Here is a 20225-nt window from a genome sequence, read left to right as displayed (position 1 = left end):
AAGGCTGACATTCAACGAATAGCCGAGCCACAAATAACAGCGGAGGGCATGACTGAACAAAAGCCAGTCCGCCTCTTTCTCTCTCTGTATCTAAGCTGGCAAAACACGACTAAAAATTCTCCAGTAAAAACCAGCATTCAACTAACAGCCAGTTGCTAATACTGTTATGTGAAGTGGTGTTGACTGACCAGTCTCTGTAGCCTCTGAGGCACTGGACACTGCATCGGGTGACCTCTCCTCCGTGGGGCTGACAGGGCTGCTGAAGGTTCCCAGTCCTCCCAGTCTGTCCGGAGGGGTGGGCTCTATGATGGCTGTGGCCATTGGACTTCGCAGTGAGCTCAGGATGGAGGGTTGCTCCACCACGATGCCTTTATGCTCCTGGGAGACGAGATAACAACAGGGTCTGCCATGTCATTGTTTAAAAAATGATATCTGAGATTAATGTGGCGTTTGCTTTCGTGACAGTCGCTGCTTCTGTCGCAGTGTGAGGTTACTCTGCAAGATGCAGTGACAAACCTCATCTCATTAACTAATATACAGTACAGTATGTAATAAACAGTAGCACTGACAAGTGCCTTAGAAAAACTGATTGACTGAGAAAATGCTGATTTTCTGGTACATGTTGGTACATGTTGAACTTATACTTTTGAGAACCAGGTTAAGAATTAATTCTCTACACATCAGGAAGTTAACGTCACAGAGACATGGAGTGGCATGTAAGTGGCTATATGCTCAAGGTCAATCAAAATTTGAATGCTTTTATTTTGTTTTGACTTTGTACAACAGGGCCTGAGGTGAAACTAAAATTCCAAATAGTCCTATACAAGTTTCTTGATTTTAAATTATTAGCAATATATGGCCTGATTTTAGAGCTCTGAACTGCTGGTTAAAGGTTTTTGTCCTGAATCTGCATATCACTTTGACTGACATGAAAACAGTTAACTGCTTTTAAAAAATGCTACTGTTGACTGAAAATGATGCAGACAGGAGGGATCCAACAGCCGGCGGAAAGAAAACTGCAATTCAGTCTGATTATTAGGCAAAGAAATATATACTTCCTTTAACCTGTGTGATACGGATCACTGGCTGTGACATTTCCTTTGATATGGTTATGTAGTGTTAGTATCAGTTCCTATAACTATTCCTATTGACTTACGTATTTGACGTAGTCTTTCCACTGCTGCCACCAGAGCATGGAGATGAGGAACCAGTTCTGGCCTTGCTGCAGCCCATGTCTGCTCTCCCTCTCCAACCAACCCCTACACACACACACACACACACACACGCACACAAATCCAACGCTCACTGGGTCAAACAATATATTCCACAAAGCTGTGTTCAGGTAATGTGGCAATAACGAGGACATGTCTGTACCTGATAATTTGTCCCTCCTCTTCAGGAGTAGCAGGCCTGAGCCCCAGGACTATGTGGCAGACCTAAATGAGTAAGAGAAGTGGAAAATGCACAGAAAATGGCAATGAATAAATACTGCATTTCAAAGGCGACGTCGGTCAGAGTTACAGCTGTGTGGGATGTACTGACCTGGAAAAGCAGGTTTAGAAACTCATTGGCCAAGGCGCTCTTCACGCTCCATATCTGGTAGTCCTCCAGGGTCAGGTGACCCAGCTGGTGAGGAGTGAAGCAACATAAAGGTCAGCGTATTGCACATTGGTTACTGTGGGTGAAAATAACTTGGAAGTAAGACAAGAAGGCTCGTGGCTGGAAGGTTGCTGGAAGCGTACTGGGCAGCTCCCAGAGATAATATTGTAACTATAGGAATGTGAAGCAGATTGAAGAAGGGTGTGAAGTGGTGCTGACTCTCTCTAAATGCTATAAAATCAAATATTATGAGGTAGAAGTCAAAGGATTAACTTCCTGACAGCGACATCGAAGATGATTCTGTCACCAATAGCTGTGTCTCACCTTGGTTGTGTCATGCATCTTCAGGATGTCCTCTACTATGTCTGACAAGCTACTGTGGAGCTCCTGTAAGGCAACAAAAAAATATAACAGCATGAAGAAGTTACATATATATATATATGTATGTATATATATATAGTTATCCAATATCTAACTATGTAGAAATTCCAGTGTGTGTAAACTTACAGGGAGTGTGTCTGTGCGATTGTCCTTCCACACCTCCAGTAAGGCCACCACCATTTCATGCAGTTCATCTCGAGACAGAACTCCATCACGGTCCACATCAAAAACTTTGAAGCAAACTGGCAGTGAAAGAAAGTGAAGTAGTGGTGAAACACAAATATTATCCAGCAAAAACACCGTATAATATGTGTTCACTGCTGACAGGTAACAGATGCAAAGAAGAAACAGACTGGACTTCTTCCGATTAAAGAAAAAATCTTGGTATAATTATGCCAGGCCTTGGGGATTTATTTATCAGTAATGATTGTAAACCACAGCAGGGCTTACATTTCTGCCTCTCAGCGATGGGCCCCCTGCAGCACGCAGAGAGTCCACATGAGATCTCTTTAAAGTCGATGTGATTGTCCCGATTCTCATCAAAGGCGTGAAACAAGCCTGGAAAACAAGATCAGTAGCACAGATAATATTTAAAGTCTTTTAAGAGTGTTGTATTTACTGGTGAGGCCACGAATTAAAAGAAGAAAGACGAATAATAAAAATACCATGCAGCTCTAATGTTTGTCTATGTAGAATCTAAAAACTCCTGCAGCAAAAACCATCTGAGAAATGCAGTTGTGCATATACTGTCAAACCTTCACTCAGTGAAGCATGGATGGGAGGAGAGACCAGTGGGACAAAGGTTTCCAAGTCAAAGCGGCCGGTCCTGGACTGGGCTTTCAGCAGCCAGTAGCGCTTCTCCAAGTCAATGATGTCTGACTCCTCCACTGCAGGGAAAAAGGGAGAAGAAGAGTCAGAAACAGAAAGACCAGTTTTAGATTAGATTCAGTCTTAGTTTAAGTTTATGTGGCCTCCTCCATTAGTAACTACAAATCAGATGTGGACATCCTTTGTCCTTTTAGTCACTAAACCTTCCATTGTACAGAGACAGAAAGACTAGATGGGTATGAGAGATCCACTCAACCAAAAGGTTACTGATAAATAATGGAAAATAATAAGATATATAAATAATAATAAGCAAAATGTCAGTGTGCAGTGCAGGCAATACTAAATCTTTCAAATCAAAACATTCAAACATTCAAAACATACACGGTGTGGTGCATAATGTAGGAGCAGACGTGAGTTAAAGTATTAAAAGCAATTGCACTGTAAACAGTATGGGCATTTACATACATGTAGTTACCAGGTGGTAACAGTATATTATATTATACGATATCATATTCTAGTTAATGCAAGTCACTGACATGAAGTGATGAATGAGTATGATTTACTCTAACACTATAATAGTACAATAATAGGTATGTTATATTAATAGGAATATTCCAAAACAATGAGAGTCGATGCATTATACAATACAGCATAGTACAGTACAGTGAGGTATAGTTTACTGTGGCAGTAAATAAATGATTTTTTTAAAAATTATTGTTCAGGCTATAAAATGTAAGAACAGTGGAAAATACCCTTCAATAATTTCCAATAAAATTGGAGAAAAGCATCATTAAGTATTAAGGCACAGTAGGATAAATAATGAAGAAGGTACTAAGTGCAGAGCCATAAGAAAATGTGAGTAATTCACTAAAGAGTGGTTCTGGTGACTTCTGGTGGGTGGAGAGCTGTGTGGGAATAAGGAGAACAACACTGATCCCAGCCCACGCTGACATACACTCCTCATCACACAATAGCTGCTGGGAGAAAGGACCTCCTGTGGCTCTCAGCACCTCAGGGGGGGAACCAGTCCGTCTCCCCTGTCTGACCAGACTGTGGTGAAGGGGGGGGGTGGGGGGGGGGGGGTGTTGGTCATTATAACCAAGCTGATCGTCATTCTACTCTCAACCATCGCAGTCAATCACTTCAGTCTTATCTACCAACATACCACAGTGGACAAAATGGCAGAATTTCTGTTCCTGCTGAACTGATGTCCAAGGTTTTTTTTTGTGGACTTCTGACACTTGAGCAAAATAAGATGGGATTAAGTGCATCATCTACCTTTATGAAACAGTATTTAAGAGGACACAACTGAATTACATTAAACGGTGCAGCAGTGATTAAAGCATCAGGGTATTTCATCAATGCTTTCCACCTAAGCAGGCATTTGTCATTTCATTTACCTTTGTCTTGATCCATGTGGTGTGGTGTGAAGTAAAAGGATCAATCAATCAATGAATCAATCAATCAATCAATCAATCAATCAATAAGTGTAGACAGATTTGCTTCTTTTCTGTTTTACATCAGTGTAAACTGAATATGGTTGGGTTTTTGACAGCTGGTCAGACAAAACAAGCTATTTAAAGACTTTCAAAATGGAACCATTCATTGTGACGAGCGTCTGTCACTTACTCTGCAAGAATCAGGGGAAGAAAAAAGAAAAATAATAATCATTTGTTACAGCCCTACGGGAAAGGCCCAGGTTAAGTGATGAACTCCAACCACTTAAGTAACTTGCTTATACTGCTGTTAATTACAGCACTTACATGTTGTGACCTAGTGAGGAGCGGAGTAAACAAGACATGATCATGTCATGATACTGCAGAAAACCAAAGCTGGGGTTGTGCAATGGCCGCAGGGTGGACTGGTATTTGACTCCACTTGTATCGAAGTGATACGGATCAGACCGATATAGCATACGAAGCTCTGCCAGGGTCAATGAACCAAGCCTCCCCCTTTCAACATGCTAATCCACAGCTTAAGGTAATAGGATTCAGTGGCTAACCAGCTAGCCTTTGGCATGGAGTCAACACATTTGACAGGTGTCAAAACACAAGACGCACAAATGAAATGGCAGGTGGTTCCTGGCAGATATGTACTGTTGGCTTCACAGAACCTTCCTGACAGCTATTGGTCACAGTTCCTCAGACGGAGGATAGGTGACGCTGGTTGTGGTCCGGCGGCTGGCAAAGCCGCGCTGAAGACTGGGCTCTCTGAGGGGGGTGTTCCCCTCTCCAGACTCTGATTCCCTGTAGCCCAGAGGTGGGACTAGAGACGGGTTGACCTTGGCTTGACTGGGAAGCACTCAGGTTCAGACGTTTTAACTTAAACAGACTAAAAGGAAGCACTGAGTATGAAGTAAAGGGGAACATATGGATATTGCATGGGAGGAATAATGACACTGATGAATTATTGAGGATTATGGACTAAGGCAGAGGAGTGAGCACTGGAGACTAGCTTGGCATCTGGACAGTGCTAACTCAACAAAAAACCAGGGAAGAATGCTTCCTTTGCGAGAATCATAAAACACATGTGTTTTATGATTCCCCCCCCCCCCCCCTTACTGTTCCTGGAGAACAAAGCTAGGCCAAAAAGCACATGTATATCAAGCCCTGAATACGACTGGATGGGAGGGAACGATAGCAGCATCACCGTGAATCTGTCACTGATGAGTCCCAGTAGACAAGAAGCAAAATAAATACCTGCTTGACTGCTGCTCTATGAAAGATCTCCTCCTGTACACATCTATCCCTCTCAGGGTTGTTCCTGCTTCTATGAACAGCAGTGCGGTGCTCCTGGCTACGTCACTTTCCGATTTTCGGATCTTTAGAATTATGGCAGACTACGAAATCTGAGATCTAAAAAGGATCTTCTTAACAGTTAAAAAGTTGAACAGGATGACAGCAACTTGAGCTCAAACGCGAACAAACTGTTCCATCCAACAAACAATGGCCGATCCAGAAGTCAAATTCACTACTGCTGTCTCTACAGGTAGGTTCACTGCTGACCCGATACCCACCTAGAGGTGCGACTCTCTCCGAGTGGCAGCAGAGATACCATACCATCATCCAGGGAACATCCTTAGAAAGATGTTGCCACAGCCAGCATGGGTCATAGTAACTTCCCTGCGACAGCCATGATCAGAAACTACGTCATCCCGTCCAAGCGGCTGTTATTCCCGAGGATTTCTGCTCTCATATTACTGCGACAGAGTCAGAGGCTAGCGAGTTAGCAGAGGATTCACTGTGATAAGCTCTGCCATGAGTCAGTCTCGACCGTCTTGTTCTGGAAAGAGTCATGACCACACCAGGAGTGTGTCAGTCACTCTCTCTCCAACACACACGCACAAACACACACACAAACAGAGACGCAAAGTTAAGAGGATAAACCGGGAGCAGGCAGATTAAAAGGCAGAGTCCAGGTTCTCGGGACAAGACAGGCTCTTTCCAGCCCTCTGTCCTTAATTGGCAAAATAAAGCCTGGCTAAATTTACTTGGCCTGTATCACTGTGTGTAATAAGAACTGTATCACTGTAAGTTTTTTTTTCCATATAGTGACTTTAAAATATGTATGGCACTAAAAAACTTTATAAAAAATGGTCCAATGAAGATGTAAAAGGTGACGTACAGATTAAAACACAACTTCTTCACTTGCAAATCTGAATGAAATCAAGTAAAACAGTGAAAAGAAATCCCAACTGCAACTGCCATCTAGAAACCTGCAATTGCTGGGGCTGGGTATCTGAAAACTTTCTGCAGGTACAGTTACAATACCTGAGTTCTGGTACAGATGTGAAGACTAACTCTTTCTCCCCTGATATCCATTTGGATACTTCAGCTCAGGAAATCTGCCACTGCCAGGTACAGATCTGATAACTGTGCTCTTTTCTTCCTAAGTGTAAAATCTTTAAACCTCACTTTGTACAACTCAGTGGGATCATTCTTTATGTAACGTAACATGAGGTCAGAGATAAAGAAAAGCTAAATCTGTGACCTGCCGTGAGTGAAAGAACGTAAATAACAGAGGAAACACAGAATCTGTGAAATTGGATTAAAAAAAAAAAAAAGGTTGTCATAGTTAATACCTGATACAGCAAAATAATCTGTACCAGCTCTGATGTACAGATTAAAAAAAAAAAATTAACAAAAGAAGCTGAACTTCTCAAACGTTAAACGCTGTCTTATATCCAGCCCTACTTACTCTGCCAGCTAATTTGCTCTATTACTGACATCAAACTTTTTATGTGAAATTTCTTCACTTTCTGATTCAGATGATGTAACCTGACTTTCTCAAGTCTTTTTTTTTTTTAAAGAGAACAATGAAGCAATCTGGAAAGAATAGTCATACTACAGTCACCGCTCTATCGTAACTTTTTAACTAAAATGACTGTTTTCATTCTCCAGTTGAAGTCAGTTCCACTTTTTTTGTGTTAGACAACTATCAGTGAAAGTCACAACACTTTTCTGCACAGATGTTTCACATTAAAAGCCAGGTGTATAATCCATCTTTTCTCTGAGTTGCAGTTGTTTCACATTAAAAGCTTTCCAGTGGGTCAAAGGGCACAAACTCTCCCTTTCCTTGTAGGGTTTTAAAATGAAACTGCTACGAAGAGTGTCGCGTTTTGTTGATGGACGTGTGCAGCTCAACTACCACCGCCTAAAACTGTCTCTGGCTGAGTATGAACATCCGCAAGTAAACAGATTTTCCTATGTGGACAAGCACGACATGCAAAACAGATTGACTCTGAGCGCTGATGAACTCACAGTGTGTGACACCAGCCAGGGTCTGGTAGAAGGTTGGAGTGTCACTGTCATCAGTGAGCGTGACGCACACTCCTCCAGACAGAAGCCATCTGGACAAAGTGAAGGCCTCCTTGTTCTGTAAGAGCCAGTTCCTGAAGCGCTCATAGTTCACCTTGTCACCCTGGAACAACACACAAACACACAATTAGGTTAGTCTGCATCTGAGTCCATTTCTCAGTATTATGTATCCATGTGTTATCCCTGAGTGTTCCTGTCTCGATGTCTGGTTTGGCAGTTTTAAACAAAAATATTTATTAAAATAGTAACCTATTAAAATAACTGTTACTTGTGGCCATAGAGAGGACATGTGGGCCATCAGTCTGAAGCAAGTGACTAAAAATCATGGGACAGGTATCAGAAAAAAAAACCCCCAAAAACACTTCTTTTAATACCTGTGGAAGTCTTATTTGCTTCCAAAGTTTTACGTGCAATTTCAAAGTAGGCACCTTTCCAGAATGAGTGACAAATGTTGGGATGGGAACTTTAGAATTGATCCAGGCCAAAGAGAAAATAAATATACAAATAAATGAAATGCACTTTGCTACACCCCAAGGTGAAAGCTGCATGCAGCTGATAGACGTGCTGTCAGTCGAGCACCATTCGTTGTTGTAATAATTCTAGTATAATAACCAGTAATACCCTAATATAACTCTCATTACATTGTTATTTCTGGGCTGATATGTAATTTCCTAACACATTTTTAAATGATTTCAGTGCTCTGAGCATCCCACTCAAAATTCCATTCACATGAATTGCATTGGGGTGTAGGCTAACTTCTCAGAGGTAGTGTCCTCAGGACATTATATAGTGATGTTATCTAACAGTGAGAGAGTAAGCTGGGGAGGATTTTTACTATATTGCGTTGTGTTTTCCCCACAGTTGTTCGCAGTGGGCTGTGATTTGAAAGGCCCTTTTGTATTTTAATTACCCAGAACAATAACTCAGTGTAAAGCCAAAACTTTGTATCATCTCTGTTGAGTGGGCAACTGGCACTGGTTTTATGAGCATGTGACAAACACCTCTGTAATAATAAAAATAGCATCAATGGTACAAACCAAGAAGGAAACGTGGGTGACATTCAAGTTATTGATCTGTTCTGTTCTTGTTATAACTAAGTCTAAAGTGAGTGAGTGAGTGAGTGAGTGAGTGAGTGAGTGTGTGTGTCTGATGTGTGTCCACGTGGTGACAGACAGGCTGTGCTGTTGGCTGACCTCACTGAAACACTTCTTGAGGGAGGTTGGAACTTCTCCATCCAGGACCTGGAGAACCGCCTCTATATCTTCCCTGGCAGCATATCCACCCAGATCACTGGCAAACAGGCTGAAGAGGTCTGTGAGCACGCATACACACACACACACACACACACACACACACACACACACACACACACACACACACACACACACACACACACACACACACACAGTGTCAGAGAGAGTTCAGCTTTATCACAGGAAGGCAGGCCTCTTGCACGCAGCAGCAGTAAGGACAACAGAAGCAACAATGTCAATAATGTCCAGATCCGTTAAACTGCCTGCACAAACACAACTATCAGAATAAGGAAGAGGAAGACATAGAGAGGCGAAAGGGACAGAGATGGACAGTAGGATATAAAATATTTAATTTCATCATGGTTTGAATCATAAAATAAGTTATATGCATCAACTACTTATATAAACAGAAGAAAGGTTCTTTATCATCATCAAATTACAATTTAGCCAAGTGCACAACAACAACCAAGTAAACAACATCAAGATCAACATAGATATATATGTGAATTACAATATATATATATCGTGTGTGTGTAGATCATTCACTGTCTGTGAGGTTGTGGAATGGTGATATATGGGCAGAGAGATTTTGCCCCGTCTCCTTCTCACAGGGGAATTTTGACCTTTGAAATTTCCTTTAGTTCACTGGAATGTGGAATTACAGAGCTGAATTAGTTAAAAGTGAAGGTTCCTTATTTCAGTGAATGATTCATTTTAGGAGGAAGTGCACCTCTGTCTCAAACTCACTTGTCAAAACAGTGACCACGTTCTGTTCTCGGTATATAAAATTAATATACATATGTTCTCTTTGGTAAAAAAAAAAAACACTTATACTAAACAACTTACATTTGGCCTTCTCCTCATCGCGTCCTCTGGTCAGGAGCACCAGACCCACGATCAGATTGTTGAAGTGCAGCCCTTTAGATGAGCCTCCAAATGAGGTGTAAATAACCTGGAACACACAAAACACACAGCAAAACGTGAAAGACGTGGACAACTTCACTCTCACTTCACCTCGTCTTCACACTGTCTGCGACACTATCAACAAGTCAGCAGAAGTCCATTCATTTCCAGAGCTGACGGCAGGGACGCTCATGTGGACAGCATGTGGACGAGCGACAAGACATCAGCTGTTACCAGAGCAGCTCAGTCTCTCTTTTCCACGTCAGTGTAGTTGTGTTTCACAGACAATAAAATGGGTTGACACAATATAATTAACACATGTAAAATCTACTATAATCCAATGACGGTGCCGTGCATGAAAGACAACCTTTGTGAAACATTTAAAATAACGTGAAGCCCATTATGAAGTAATGAGACGGTGAGAGGCTGTGTACCATTTCCCAAACATGATTTACACTTTGACAGCAGAACAGTGGGCAGATGAGTCATGACATGGGGTATCAGATTACCAGATTACTTGATTTGTGGGTACACGTGCTTGTTCAAAAAATTATTTTCTGGTCTAAGCACAATCTCCTTTTGTTTTCATTTCTCCTCCCAGCTCACACACAAAGAAACATGAGCTCATCTGCTGCCTACAGGAACCTGAAAATTGGGGCATGAGAGAGAAAATTAAAGGGAGAGGGAGAAAAGTGGACGAGAGTATGGAACTGCAAAAAGATAGAAACAGCAGAAGATATAAAAAAAGGAACAGTGACCCCCACAACAAGGAGGTGACAAGATGACAAGATTCTGATTACACATCTGAAACTCAAGAAGCAGGAACCTGCCCTGTCTTTTAAAAAAGTGGTGAACAAGTGTGTTAAAATGCAGTTACTCCAATATGACGGTGGTGTCTCTAAAAATATATCTTTGTTTTTTAAGAGGACACTGAAGTTCACAAAGGGTTTTGTTTGTGGGGATGTTTTTTTTTTTTGCCTTAGCTGGCAGGTGTGACCAGTGACAGCATAATCACACTCATCCATTGCGGCTGCTGTTTGCTGCTGGTCTCCACATCAGCATGTCCCTTCTCACAATTACGGCTGACATCAGTTAGCTTTGCAGACTGTGCGTCGGGATGTTTGAGCTTCACTGTACAGAGTTTGCACACTTGACGGCTATTTTCACTTTTACCTGCTGAAGTCACACACAGCACAGCAGAGGGGAAAAAAAACAGAAGTGTGTCATACTATGCAAACTTCTGAACCCCACCACCAAACTTCCACCATACACTGCATATTAATCATCATCTGTGTTCTATTACTGAAACTACTTTCAATATGGTTAAAAAAAATAAAACAAAAAAAACCCTCTCCATTAACCTTCTTCCTTATTTAAACATGTTAATGTGATAACTGACCCGTTTATTCAAATGTCTTGTAAAATTTATGAAAATTTGCATTGTTGTCTTGAAACAGTATGATCTATATTTACTGACTGTGAAATTCATGTCCAGTGTGACACTCAGAAAACAAAAGTAATCATGTATATGTATATATACACAACGCTTAACAAGTTTCGTAGACCATCACCCAGTGTAAGGTTTATGCCACAGTCTATTATGTTTCCCTAATGGTTAATACACCAGTATGTAGAAGCTCTTTAACCAAAATGCTAAAATAATTATTAATAATTATAATTATCATTTTTATCCATGAATTTCCATTTTTTTTTCTTAACTATGTAACTCCATATGTGTTCCTTCATAGTTTCAATGTCTTCGGTATGAATCTACACTGTACAAAGTAATAAAAATAAAGAAAAGCCACTGAATGAGAAGCTGTGTCCAAACGTCCATATATATATATGAGAAAAGAGCAGATATTAAAGGGAAACTCCATCAGTTATATGGGTTCAGTAAGTTTACTCGTCATGGAAAGTACGACTCAGCTGTAATGTCACGCTTTATGAAGAGTGAGAAAATAACCCTAGTGATGTCATCAAGGTCACTATCTCAGCGTTAGCGGGTTTGGAGACTTCAAAATTTTTACAGAAGTCCTACGTTTCAAAGCAAAAGCAAAAAAAAAAACAAACAAAGATGGTAGAATTTTGGGAAGGGTAGGAGCCACTGCCTCGGCCTCTGCTACTTCAATTTTAACCATTTTATTTAATTTTTTTTTTTTTGGAAACCTCACGTTTTTTCCCCCCCAATTGTACAAATCAAACCAAAATAAATAATCCATAGCTGACTCTCAAAGATTATCTTCAGTGGCTTGACTTTTTCCAAACCACTCCCACACACTCTGAACCGTTCCTGTGAGAAATATAATTTCATGCAGATACACAGCCGTACTCTTCAGTTTGCCTGACAGTGACGTTTACTTCCCTGGTGAGATGGGAGCATGACATCTGTCACAATGTTTAAGTCACAAAGACACACAAAGGCGTTGTTTTGACTGACAATTGATTTATATCATAGGTCAGGCTGCTGTTTATGTTACAGTGTTTCAGGGCAGGAACGATGTTTAACATGCATTATTATTTTTGCATACTGTATCTGGTGAAGATGTTTTTTTTTTTTTAAACTGTATGTGGCTTCCACCTGGAAATTCTGGGGAAACCCCTGAGGCTGTCGACTCAGTCATGTTTGCCTTCTTCAAGCTGCACAAAGGTCAGAGGGTATTTTTTGACTGGATTAACCCTGCTAGAGAGAGAGAGAGACACAGTAAACACGCTGGATAGTCCTGCTTTTTATATCGAAACCCAAACCATAAATCACACAACTGTACCACCGCCTAACCTGTTATGAAGATTCTGCTTTGATAAAGAAAGCCTCACAGTTTGTGTATGTACTGTAATAAGTGCTGTCGCTCCATAATCGGCCTTAGGGGTTCAGTTGGGTTGACGTGTAGATGTTGAAGGCCATGGCATGTGATTCACATCATCCTAGGCCAGAGCAACTTTTAAGTATTTTGTAATCATAGGGTAAAGAGAAATTGAAATTATTTGAAATTATGATACGCTGAAAAGCCGAATGTCTGGGCATGAAAAGAAGTCTCCAAACACAAATATAACCCTGTCTACATGTGATGGGTAATCCAGCCATATATTATATAAATATATATATATGCACAGGAAGATTTTTAAAGGCTAATTATTTCAGATCGATGAACTTGAAGTTAAATATATATATGTGTGTGTGTAAAATACTGCTATTTATTCATAACGCAATGCATTTATTTTTCAGATTGTTTTACATTTGTTCAAACTGTTACTTTACTGTGGAGTGGCATTCATGAACACCCACAGATGGTCATATATACGTTCGGAAATCTTTGTAGATCCTCCGCTGTGGATCACATGACCATGCATTTGTCACCATCACTGAGATGAACTTCTCACCATAGTTTGTTGAGCTTGCACATCATTATAAACCCCCCCCCCCCCCCCCCCTCAAGTTCTGACTTTGACATGATGCTGAGTGGATCTGATGGGACTTCTCATTGTATTTGCATATGAGTATATATTTGTATTTGAGTAATGTTACATGTGTAATTTGGTTCGGTGGCGAACCTTAACCGAAACCAACCTTATGTTGACTTGAGATTATTGTGTTATGGTCGTGGCGAAACAGAGAATGATGTATTTATTCATGCATTTATTTTGTATAATGTAAACTACATGAAAAAAAAAACCTCATCTAACTGAAAACGCGAGGCAGTGCTGAGCTCCATTAACTGGAAGCCCATCCCTTGAAGGAAAAACTCGCTGTGTGACCCTCTGTAGTCTGCAAAGAATCAGTGAATCCAAATGTTTAGAAACACAGTAAATGGCACCGCGGCCAAATGTGAGCCGTCTCCTGTTTGAAACACTGATTCTATTTTTATCCAACACAAAGTGTTCTGTATCCTCCCTCTGCGTGACCATGCTTGTGTACACCATCATCAGAACACCAACAAACAATCAAAAGAAGAAAGTATTCAAACACAAATAGATGGAGGTTTTTGTATAAAGTGATCCGGAGCATTAACAAGAACACGTGCTTCTTTACTGGATGATTAGGCTCAGGCTCTCTTTGAACGATCAGAATGCACAGCAGCCATGTTTCTGTTTGAAGAAGGCAGCAGTAACCTTACATCTGGACCGCTGTCACCGCAGTAACTGCTGCCATGGTGACAAAGGACGACGGGGAAGGAGAAAGAAGCTGAGGGAAAGAGAAGGGAAAAGACGCGTGCATGTAGCGTTTGATGAGGTGAGCGCTGCGTTTAAGGATTCGTTTAAGAATGGGGGCGGCTAACCCCATCCCCGCCGACGTACTGTGAAGGAAAAGGTGTGTGTTTCTGATTCATCCTGAAATACACAGAGCGCTGTGAGAAGCCCTGGCTCACAGTCTGCAGTCCCCCTGAACTCATTTCTACTCCTGCTACAGTGATTAACAGAGGTAACCAACAGGTACCACATATGCAGGCTTTCCCCACTGTAATGAATTATTACATTAACCTACAGGGGGGGGGGAAGAGTCCAGGTGCTGAATCACACAGCAAAACCCACATCACTAATCAGTGAGGTGACTGTTTACACTGTGCTAGTAACTAAGATGTGTGTGATCTGGCTCAGCAGGTGACGGGGATTTATCAAAGATATTACACATGCAGGGGATTTTTTTTTTTTTTTTTCCCCAAATCACACTTTACAAATGAATGACATGTTTTATATTGTGTCATGCACACAACTATTCCAGACACCACAAATCAGTGTGCGTCAGGTCCCGAATGGATTTTCAAACAATAGTTCAAAAGGTCCAAACATAAAGAAATAAAGAAAAAATAAAGAAAACCTGTCTCTCTACATGGACTGTGTTAGTGATTAGTTCAATTTACCAAGAAGGTTTCTCTGAGGTAACCTTAAATCTCAGTTTAAAATGTTCAGGCATTAGCTGGATCTGTGACAGCACAATTAGTTTGGAGGCCGACTGTAGTCCAGTATGAGACCAGTTGCCATTTAGGACACAAGGTGTCCTAAAGGAGGCAACTTAGGTCTAGCATTTAAATGTTTGAATTAAAAAGTATATTACATTTACATTCTGGGTTTTTTCAATGAGGGAGAAGGAGTGGATGTAATTTTAAGATTTTTTTTTTTTTTTTTTTAAAGGTAAGTTATTTTTTGAAGGAGAATACTTTTATCCATCTTAAACTATTGTCTTAAATTGACACTCTTAAGCCATCATTCAGTACCATGGGCGATATTTTTAGACTTTCTGCTTCTCCCAAATCACATAGCTCACACAGTCTGTTTTCCTACTGAATCTGCCAACAATAGCCAGAGTCCCAGAATACCCATCCTCTATTGTTCAACTTGAGACTGATGAGTTGGTAGAAGTGTGGGCAAACAGCTCAGTCACTTACAGTCAGGTGGGGATGTGTGAGGGGAAACGTGAGGTAATCTATGCAACTTCTGGATGTCAGACAACAGATTTGGCTGTTACATGTTGTCATGTTGTTGTAACCCAGTATGCTCTGCACCAGGCTGAAGTTCCTTTTAAGTCAAACACTTACCAGCTGTATTAGCACTGCTTGATAAGGGACAAAAAAAAAAAGATCTGATATATAAATATATAAATGTATTCTAATCAACGTTTTCAGATGTTTATTCCTGGATTTTCACAAACAAATAACAGAATCCTATCTGTAATACAAAGACTAATCCTGATTTAGTCCAAGACATAGTGGGCTATTCCTACTGCCGTAACTGATGGCCGCATCGGTTTACACTTAAGATGGATCCCTGGCTCTCTAATGTCTGGCCTCATCATGCTCTTTCGACAGGAAACACAGTGCATAACATTAAGGTAAGTAATAATGCCTTTTCATGGGACCTGTAAATCCTTTAGTGGTATGCAGAGCTGGACTTTGTACTGGGCAAAACTATCAAAGAAACTACTGATAAAAAAAAAAAACAATTCTTTTCAGATTATTAATTAAAAGATAACTACACAGGCCAAAAAGTCTGTCGTGACTGACCTCAGTTATCACCCTGGCACCGAGCCATCTGCTGGGAACCCTAGATGTAATGCTATCCAGGCCAGCGGTGATCACCATGTCCCCACAACAAGCTCAGTAAAACACAGGAGAAGTAAAGAGCCTTCTCCTGTGCGTGTAAAATTAAGGGGCTACTCACTTTTATCCATATCACTGTGCCTTACCTCCGCAACTTTAGGGGGAACTCCATCTCCCAGCACTTCCCTGTAGAAGCACTGCTGGGTCATGTAGTAGGAGAGGCCGCTGGTTCTCTTGAAGGCATCCTTCAGCCGCTTCAATTCCACATCAGTGACTGCAGAGGTGAGATAAGAAAAAAAAGAACAATTTTCCTTTCCTTTAACTTGAAATAGTTTAGTGAAGTGATGAAAGGTGTCGCAGTTCTCTACACTAAAGCAAACATTTAGCAACGAGGTCTGTGGATTCTCTATTCAGTTCAGATGTTTTCATATATGATTTTAGAAGCTCTGGGCACAACACATTTACATTCAGCTTCACATTCAGCTTCATTGTAGAGGGACTCGGATGAAATAACTGTCGTCAGCACAAATCCCAAATCAGCAGCAGCATAAAACAAAACTATCCGATGACGACATATAATAAGGGGAAAGGGGAAAAGCATTTCAAAGTCTTGCACATTTTTATGTGTTAAACACACACACACGCACGCACGCACACATGCACGCACGCGCACACACACACACACCAAAACCTCCTCCTCTGAGCTACGGTGCCTTGGAGATGTACCTAAAATGGCTGCTCAGTGTTGAATAATCTCAAAGTCATCAACACCTCAGTACTGAGGTGGTGCGTTTCATCCATTTCCCCAACAGAGCCCACACTCAGCTGATATGTGAATGGTCAATATGCGATAATGAGTAACGTGGAATGGTCATAAAACATCAGCCACATAGTTCAGCAATCAGCAGCCAATCATATTTCAGTTAGAGACAATTCTATCCTCGGATTTGACAATTTCTAGGCCATGGTAACAGAGTCAGAGTATCGTAGGTGGAACATAAGATCAAAGGGTTAACACAGGAGGAGGAAGAAGGGGTTTACGTGGGTGACAGCAGAGGTAAAGTAGCGGGTGTAGCGTTGTAGTGGTGAGAAGTGTCAGCCTGGATGTATATGACTGGATGTTGCTAGTGAACAAGCAGCAAGGAGCTGACAGAAAGATAACTTCAGTGCTCTACCTGATCTCATACCATGCCTCTTTACTTTCTTGTGTTCTCACCTACTGGAAATACTCTGTTTGGTTTAGGCGAGGGGTGGTGCCTGGGCAATGCGTGCAGGACGCAGGACAGACAAAGTCATCAACATGTCCACTCACTCGCTGAGAATTTTCTCTAGACAATGACATTCACACATCGGCTCAATTGGACATTATGCAGACTTTGTACTAGGGAGCTGACAGGGTAAATTCCGTTTAATGTCTGGTCCTGGCATTCACACATGCAGCTCCTCCGGGTGGTGTCCAGGAAAGTTCAGGGTTGCAGCGCATGTGTGACAGCAGCTAATGATAATGATCTTATTCATTCATATTTTCCAAAGTGCTGGTTTAAAAAAGCAAAGCAGCAGTGGGAGCTGTGACCATCAGTAGCATCAGCCATGCAGAACTTCATATCACACATATCCTATTGTCCTCTGTTGCGCTTCCACCTCAGGTCAAAGCTGTGTCACAGTGTGATGGGAGTGTGTGATAGGAGAATGGAGTCCCAATGGCAACAATTACCTTGCTGCTGCGGCAGTGAACACACATACACTTCTATTGTCACTATATCCAGATCAAACACTGATGGAGTTTTCCAGTTACAGCAGCACTGGACTGGACCATCACCACTCAGGGGCCAGTAGAGATGTGGAGACACTAGTGCTGAAACCACTATGACTGGATGAATCAATAGGTCTACTGACCTAACATTATTTTGACCACAAATGAATAATTGAACTAATTCACTAATAAATACATAACAAAGATTACCTGGTAATGAATATGGCTCAGCTGCTCTACTCTACAGAATGAGCACAAATGACATTTTGGTTTAAGCAAATGTGGTAAAATATTGTAACTGTAAAGCAAAGAGGAAGGGTAAGGGCCATTTTCATCTACTCATCTTATCGTTGATTCATGTTTAAAAGAAAACATGGGATGTCATATCACTTATACATGTCAAGATATCACGAAAAATGGACAGCTTTGACTCACTGGGATGGTTCTGTCACAGAGAGGGAAACAAGGAAATTAACAGGGAAATGCTGTTTTGGTTTGTTCCGACTGTTCTGATTTGATTCTAATGATTGTTTTTTTTTGTTTTTTTCAATCAATAACTCCGCTAAATTTATTCAAATTATCTAAAGCATCATCATGTGTTTGTTGAAAATGGATGGCATGCAGATTCACCATCCACCATCATGATTGTGAGTTGTAACATTGTGATTGTCGTGAGTGTGTTTAAGCGTAAAAAAAACACCATTAATTAAATAGTGTTTTTTGTTTTTGGAAAGTTACTTGACCTGTTAAATAAAAACCGATGGATTGCCTTGATTGGTCACATACTGACGTCATGGATTTTAGCTGTGTGTATGTCGTATTATATGGACTGGATGTTACAGCTGCTGGAGTAAAGGTTTGTGATAAAACGCTTACACCACGTCCCAGCTACAGAGTCAGCGATATTTTATCTTGGTTACAGCTGCCTACCTAAAACAACATTAACCCACTCACTGACAAACATCTGCGAGCACAGTTAACATGACTTCTCTTCTCTTTGAGCTCATTAACACCATCATCCGTTTGTTTTTAACTCTAATTTCACTCTTGAAACCACAACCACAACTCTCCATCAACAATCAGGTCACATTACCGGTAGCTAACACTTTTCTAATCTGCTCCTGTCTGAACTCTAGTTAAGTGCCTTTTTTTTTTTTTTTTTTTTAAATCTAGACAGATTTTTTATTCTGTCAAGGCTTTGTAATTTATCAATTTCCATGGCACAAAAAATATAACACAATATCAAAGTATGAATTAAATATTAAGGTGCTGTTGCTGTCACTGTGCAGCGTGATGGGCTCTGATTACAGCAGGTCAGCTTGTATATTCTTGAACAATCAGTGTGTGTGATGATTAACTGATTGTCAATCATTCAGGAGGTACTGTACATACTGTTAGAATTAATGCTTCATTTTGAAAAACTGTGGGAACACTTTATTTCATGTCCCCCACAATTTGGCATTTATGAGCAATAGCTGTTATAATGGCTGACAACTACATTAACAAACACTTCATTTGCTGTTATAGCTGCTTACAACTTCATTATCGTGTGTTATAAACCATGGATTAAATGTGTGTATGCTGCTTATAAATAGTAGCGTGTTACAAACATGTTAATGCCATCCTTAGGTTGGTTCTGACACCAGCCTGTAGAGGGCAATAGAGTCCATATGGCTTCAGGTTTAAACATAGAGATTCCCCAGCTGGTAGAGACATGTATATACAGCCACGTTCAGCATGTTGGGTGGCAACATGTTAGAATAATCTAAGTTGACTTCTGGTGCAAAGTTCAAGTTTAAGTTTATTCCTTTACTATCCCTCAGTGGGGAAATTACTCTGCATTGTACCCACACCAAGAGAATGAAACACACACACACAAAGCATGCACATGCACTAGAGACACTGGGGTAGAGGGCTGCCTACTATCTGCGACCGGGGAGTTGGTGTGAAAGTTATGTAATGAGTTACAGCTGTGACTACAAAGACATCAAATATCAAACCTATTACAGTAGGAACATCCTATTATCACTGAACAGCAGCTGCTTTAGACCAACCAACCTTCACAGCTGTCTTATCAGTTTAAAATACTACTGCTGCTTCTACTTTATGGTTTATATAGAAGGAAATAAATACAAGATAATAACTTGAATTCTCCACAACAAAGTAAAAATAGGGGGCTGTTTCCATTACATTGTTTTTAAGGGATGAGAAAATTGTTGCAAGGTCTTAACTGTGCTCTTGCAGTGCAAAAAAAACCCCTCCATCCACAGACCAAACCTGTGGTAAAACAAAGACCAGATGATTTGACTTCAGAGGCAAGGAGAGCAGTCAAAGGTCGCTATAGGTTACTGAGGGGGGAAAAAACACTTAGTGTGTACATGTTACTGGATGTAGAAACCGAAGGTCTCTCTGCACTGCTGTGACTTTACCAGAGCATGAGACAACAAATGAGAAATAATGAGCAGAGGGAGAAATGACTGCTGTGAGGGGGGAAACGGGGGAAAATAAAAAGACTTATGAAATTAGTTAAGAGTGATAGATTTGACATTTACCAACACCTTTATCTCACACAACCCATTGACAGAAAAGCTGAGTGTAGCTCATGTGTAGAGTAGTCAAGATTTGGTGGCAGGGTTACACAGGGACAGTCACACAA

At 40.8% G+C, this 20225-nt stretch overlaps 1 protein-coding gene across 6 annotated transcripts in view; it reads right to left on the bottom strand.

The window, feature by feature from the left end:
* Nucleotides 1–20225, bottom strand: part of usp32 (ubiquitin specific peptidase 32) — a 51710-nt gene that overhangs the window by 18999 nt on the left and 12486 nt on the right. For all 6 annotated transcript variants that reach the window (XM_041045792.1, XM_041045794.1, XM_041045796.1 and 3 more), the window contains exons 2-13: nucleotides 15963–16090; nucleotides 9725–9830; nucleotides 8819–8937; nucleotides 7569–7728; nucleotides 2736–2867; nucleotides 2431–2538; nucleotides 2107–2222; nucleotides 1924–1986; nucleotides 1543–1626; nucleotides 1375–1436; nucleotides 1157–1259; nucleotides 189–378 (exon numbers count right to left, since the gene is read on the bottom strand). In XM_041045792.1, coding sequence (XP_040901726.1) covers nucleotides 189–378; nucleotides 1157–1259; nucleotides 1375–1436; nucleotides 1543–1626; nucleotides 1924–1986; nucleotides 2107–2222; nucleotides 2431–2538; nucleotides 2736–2867; nucleotides 7569–7728; nucleotides 8819–8937; nucleotides 9725–9830; nucleotides 15963–16090 — 1371 coding nt within the window. The remainder of the gene's footprint in view (nucleotides 1–188; nucleotides 379–1156; nucleotides 1260–1374; nucleotides 1437–1542; nucleotides 1627–1923; nucleotides 1987–2106; nucleotides 2223–2430; nucleotides 2539–2735; nucleotides 2868–7568; nucleotides 7729–8818; nucleotides 8938–9724; nucleotides 9831–15962; nucleotides 16091–20225) is intronic.

The sequence above is a fragment of the Toxotes jaculatrix genome, chromosome 9 (genome assembly GCF_017976425.1).
Source record: "Toxotes jaculatrix isolate fToxJac2 chromosome 9, fToxJac2.pri, whole genome shotgun sequence".
NCBI lineage: Eukaryota > Metazoa > Chordata > Actinopteri > Toxotidae > Toxotes > Toxotes jaculatrix.
This window is presented reverse-complemented; position numbering and strand designations above follow the sequence as displayed.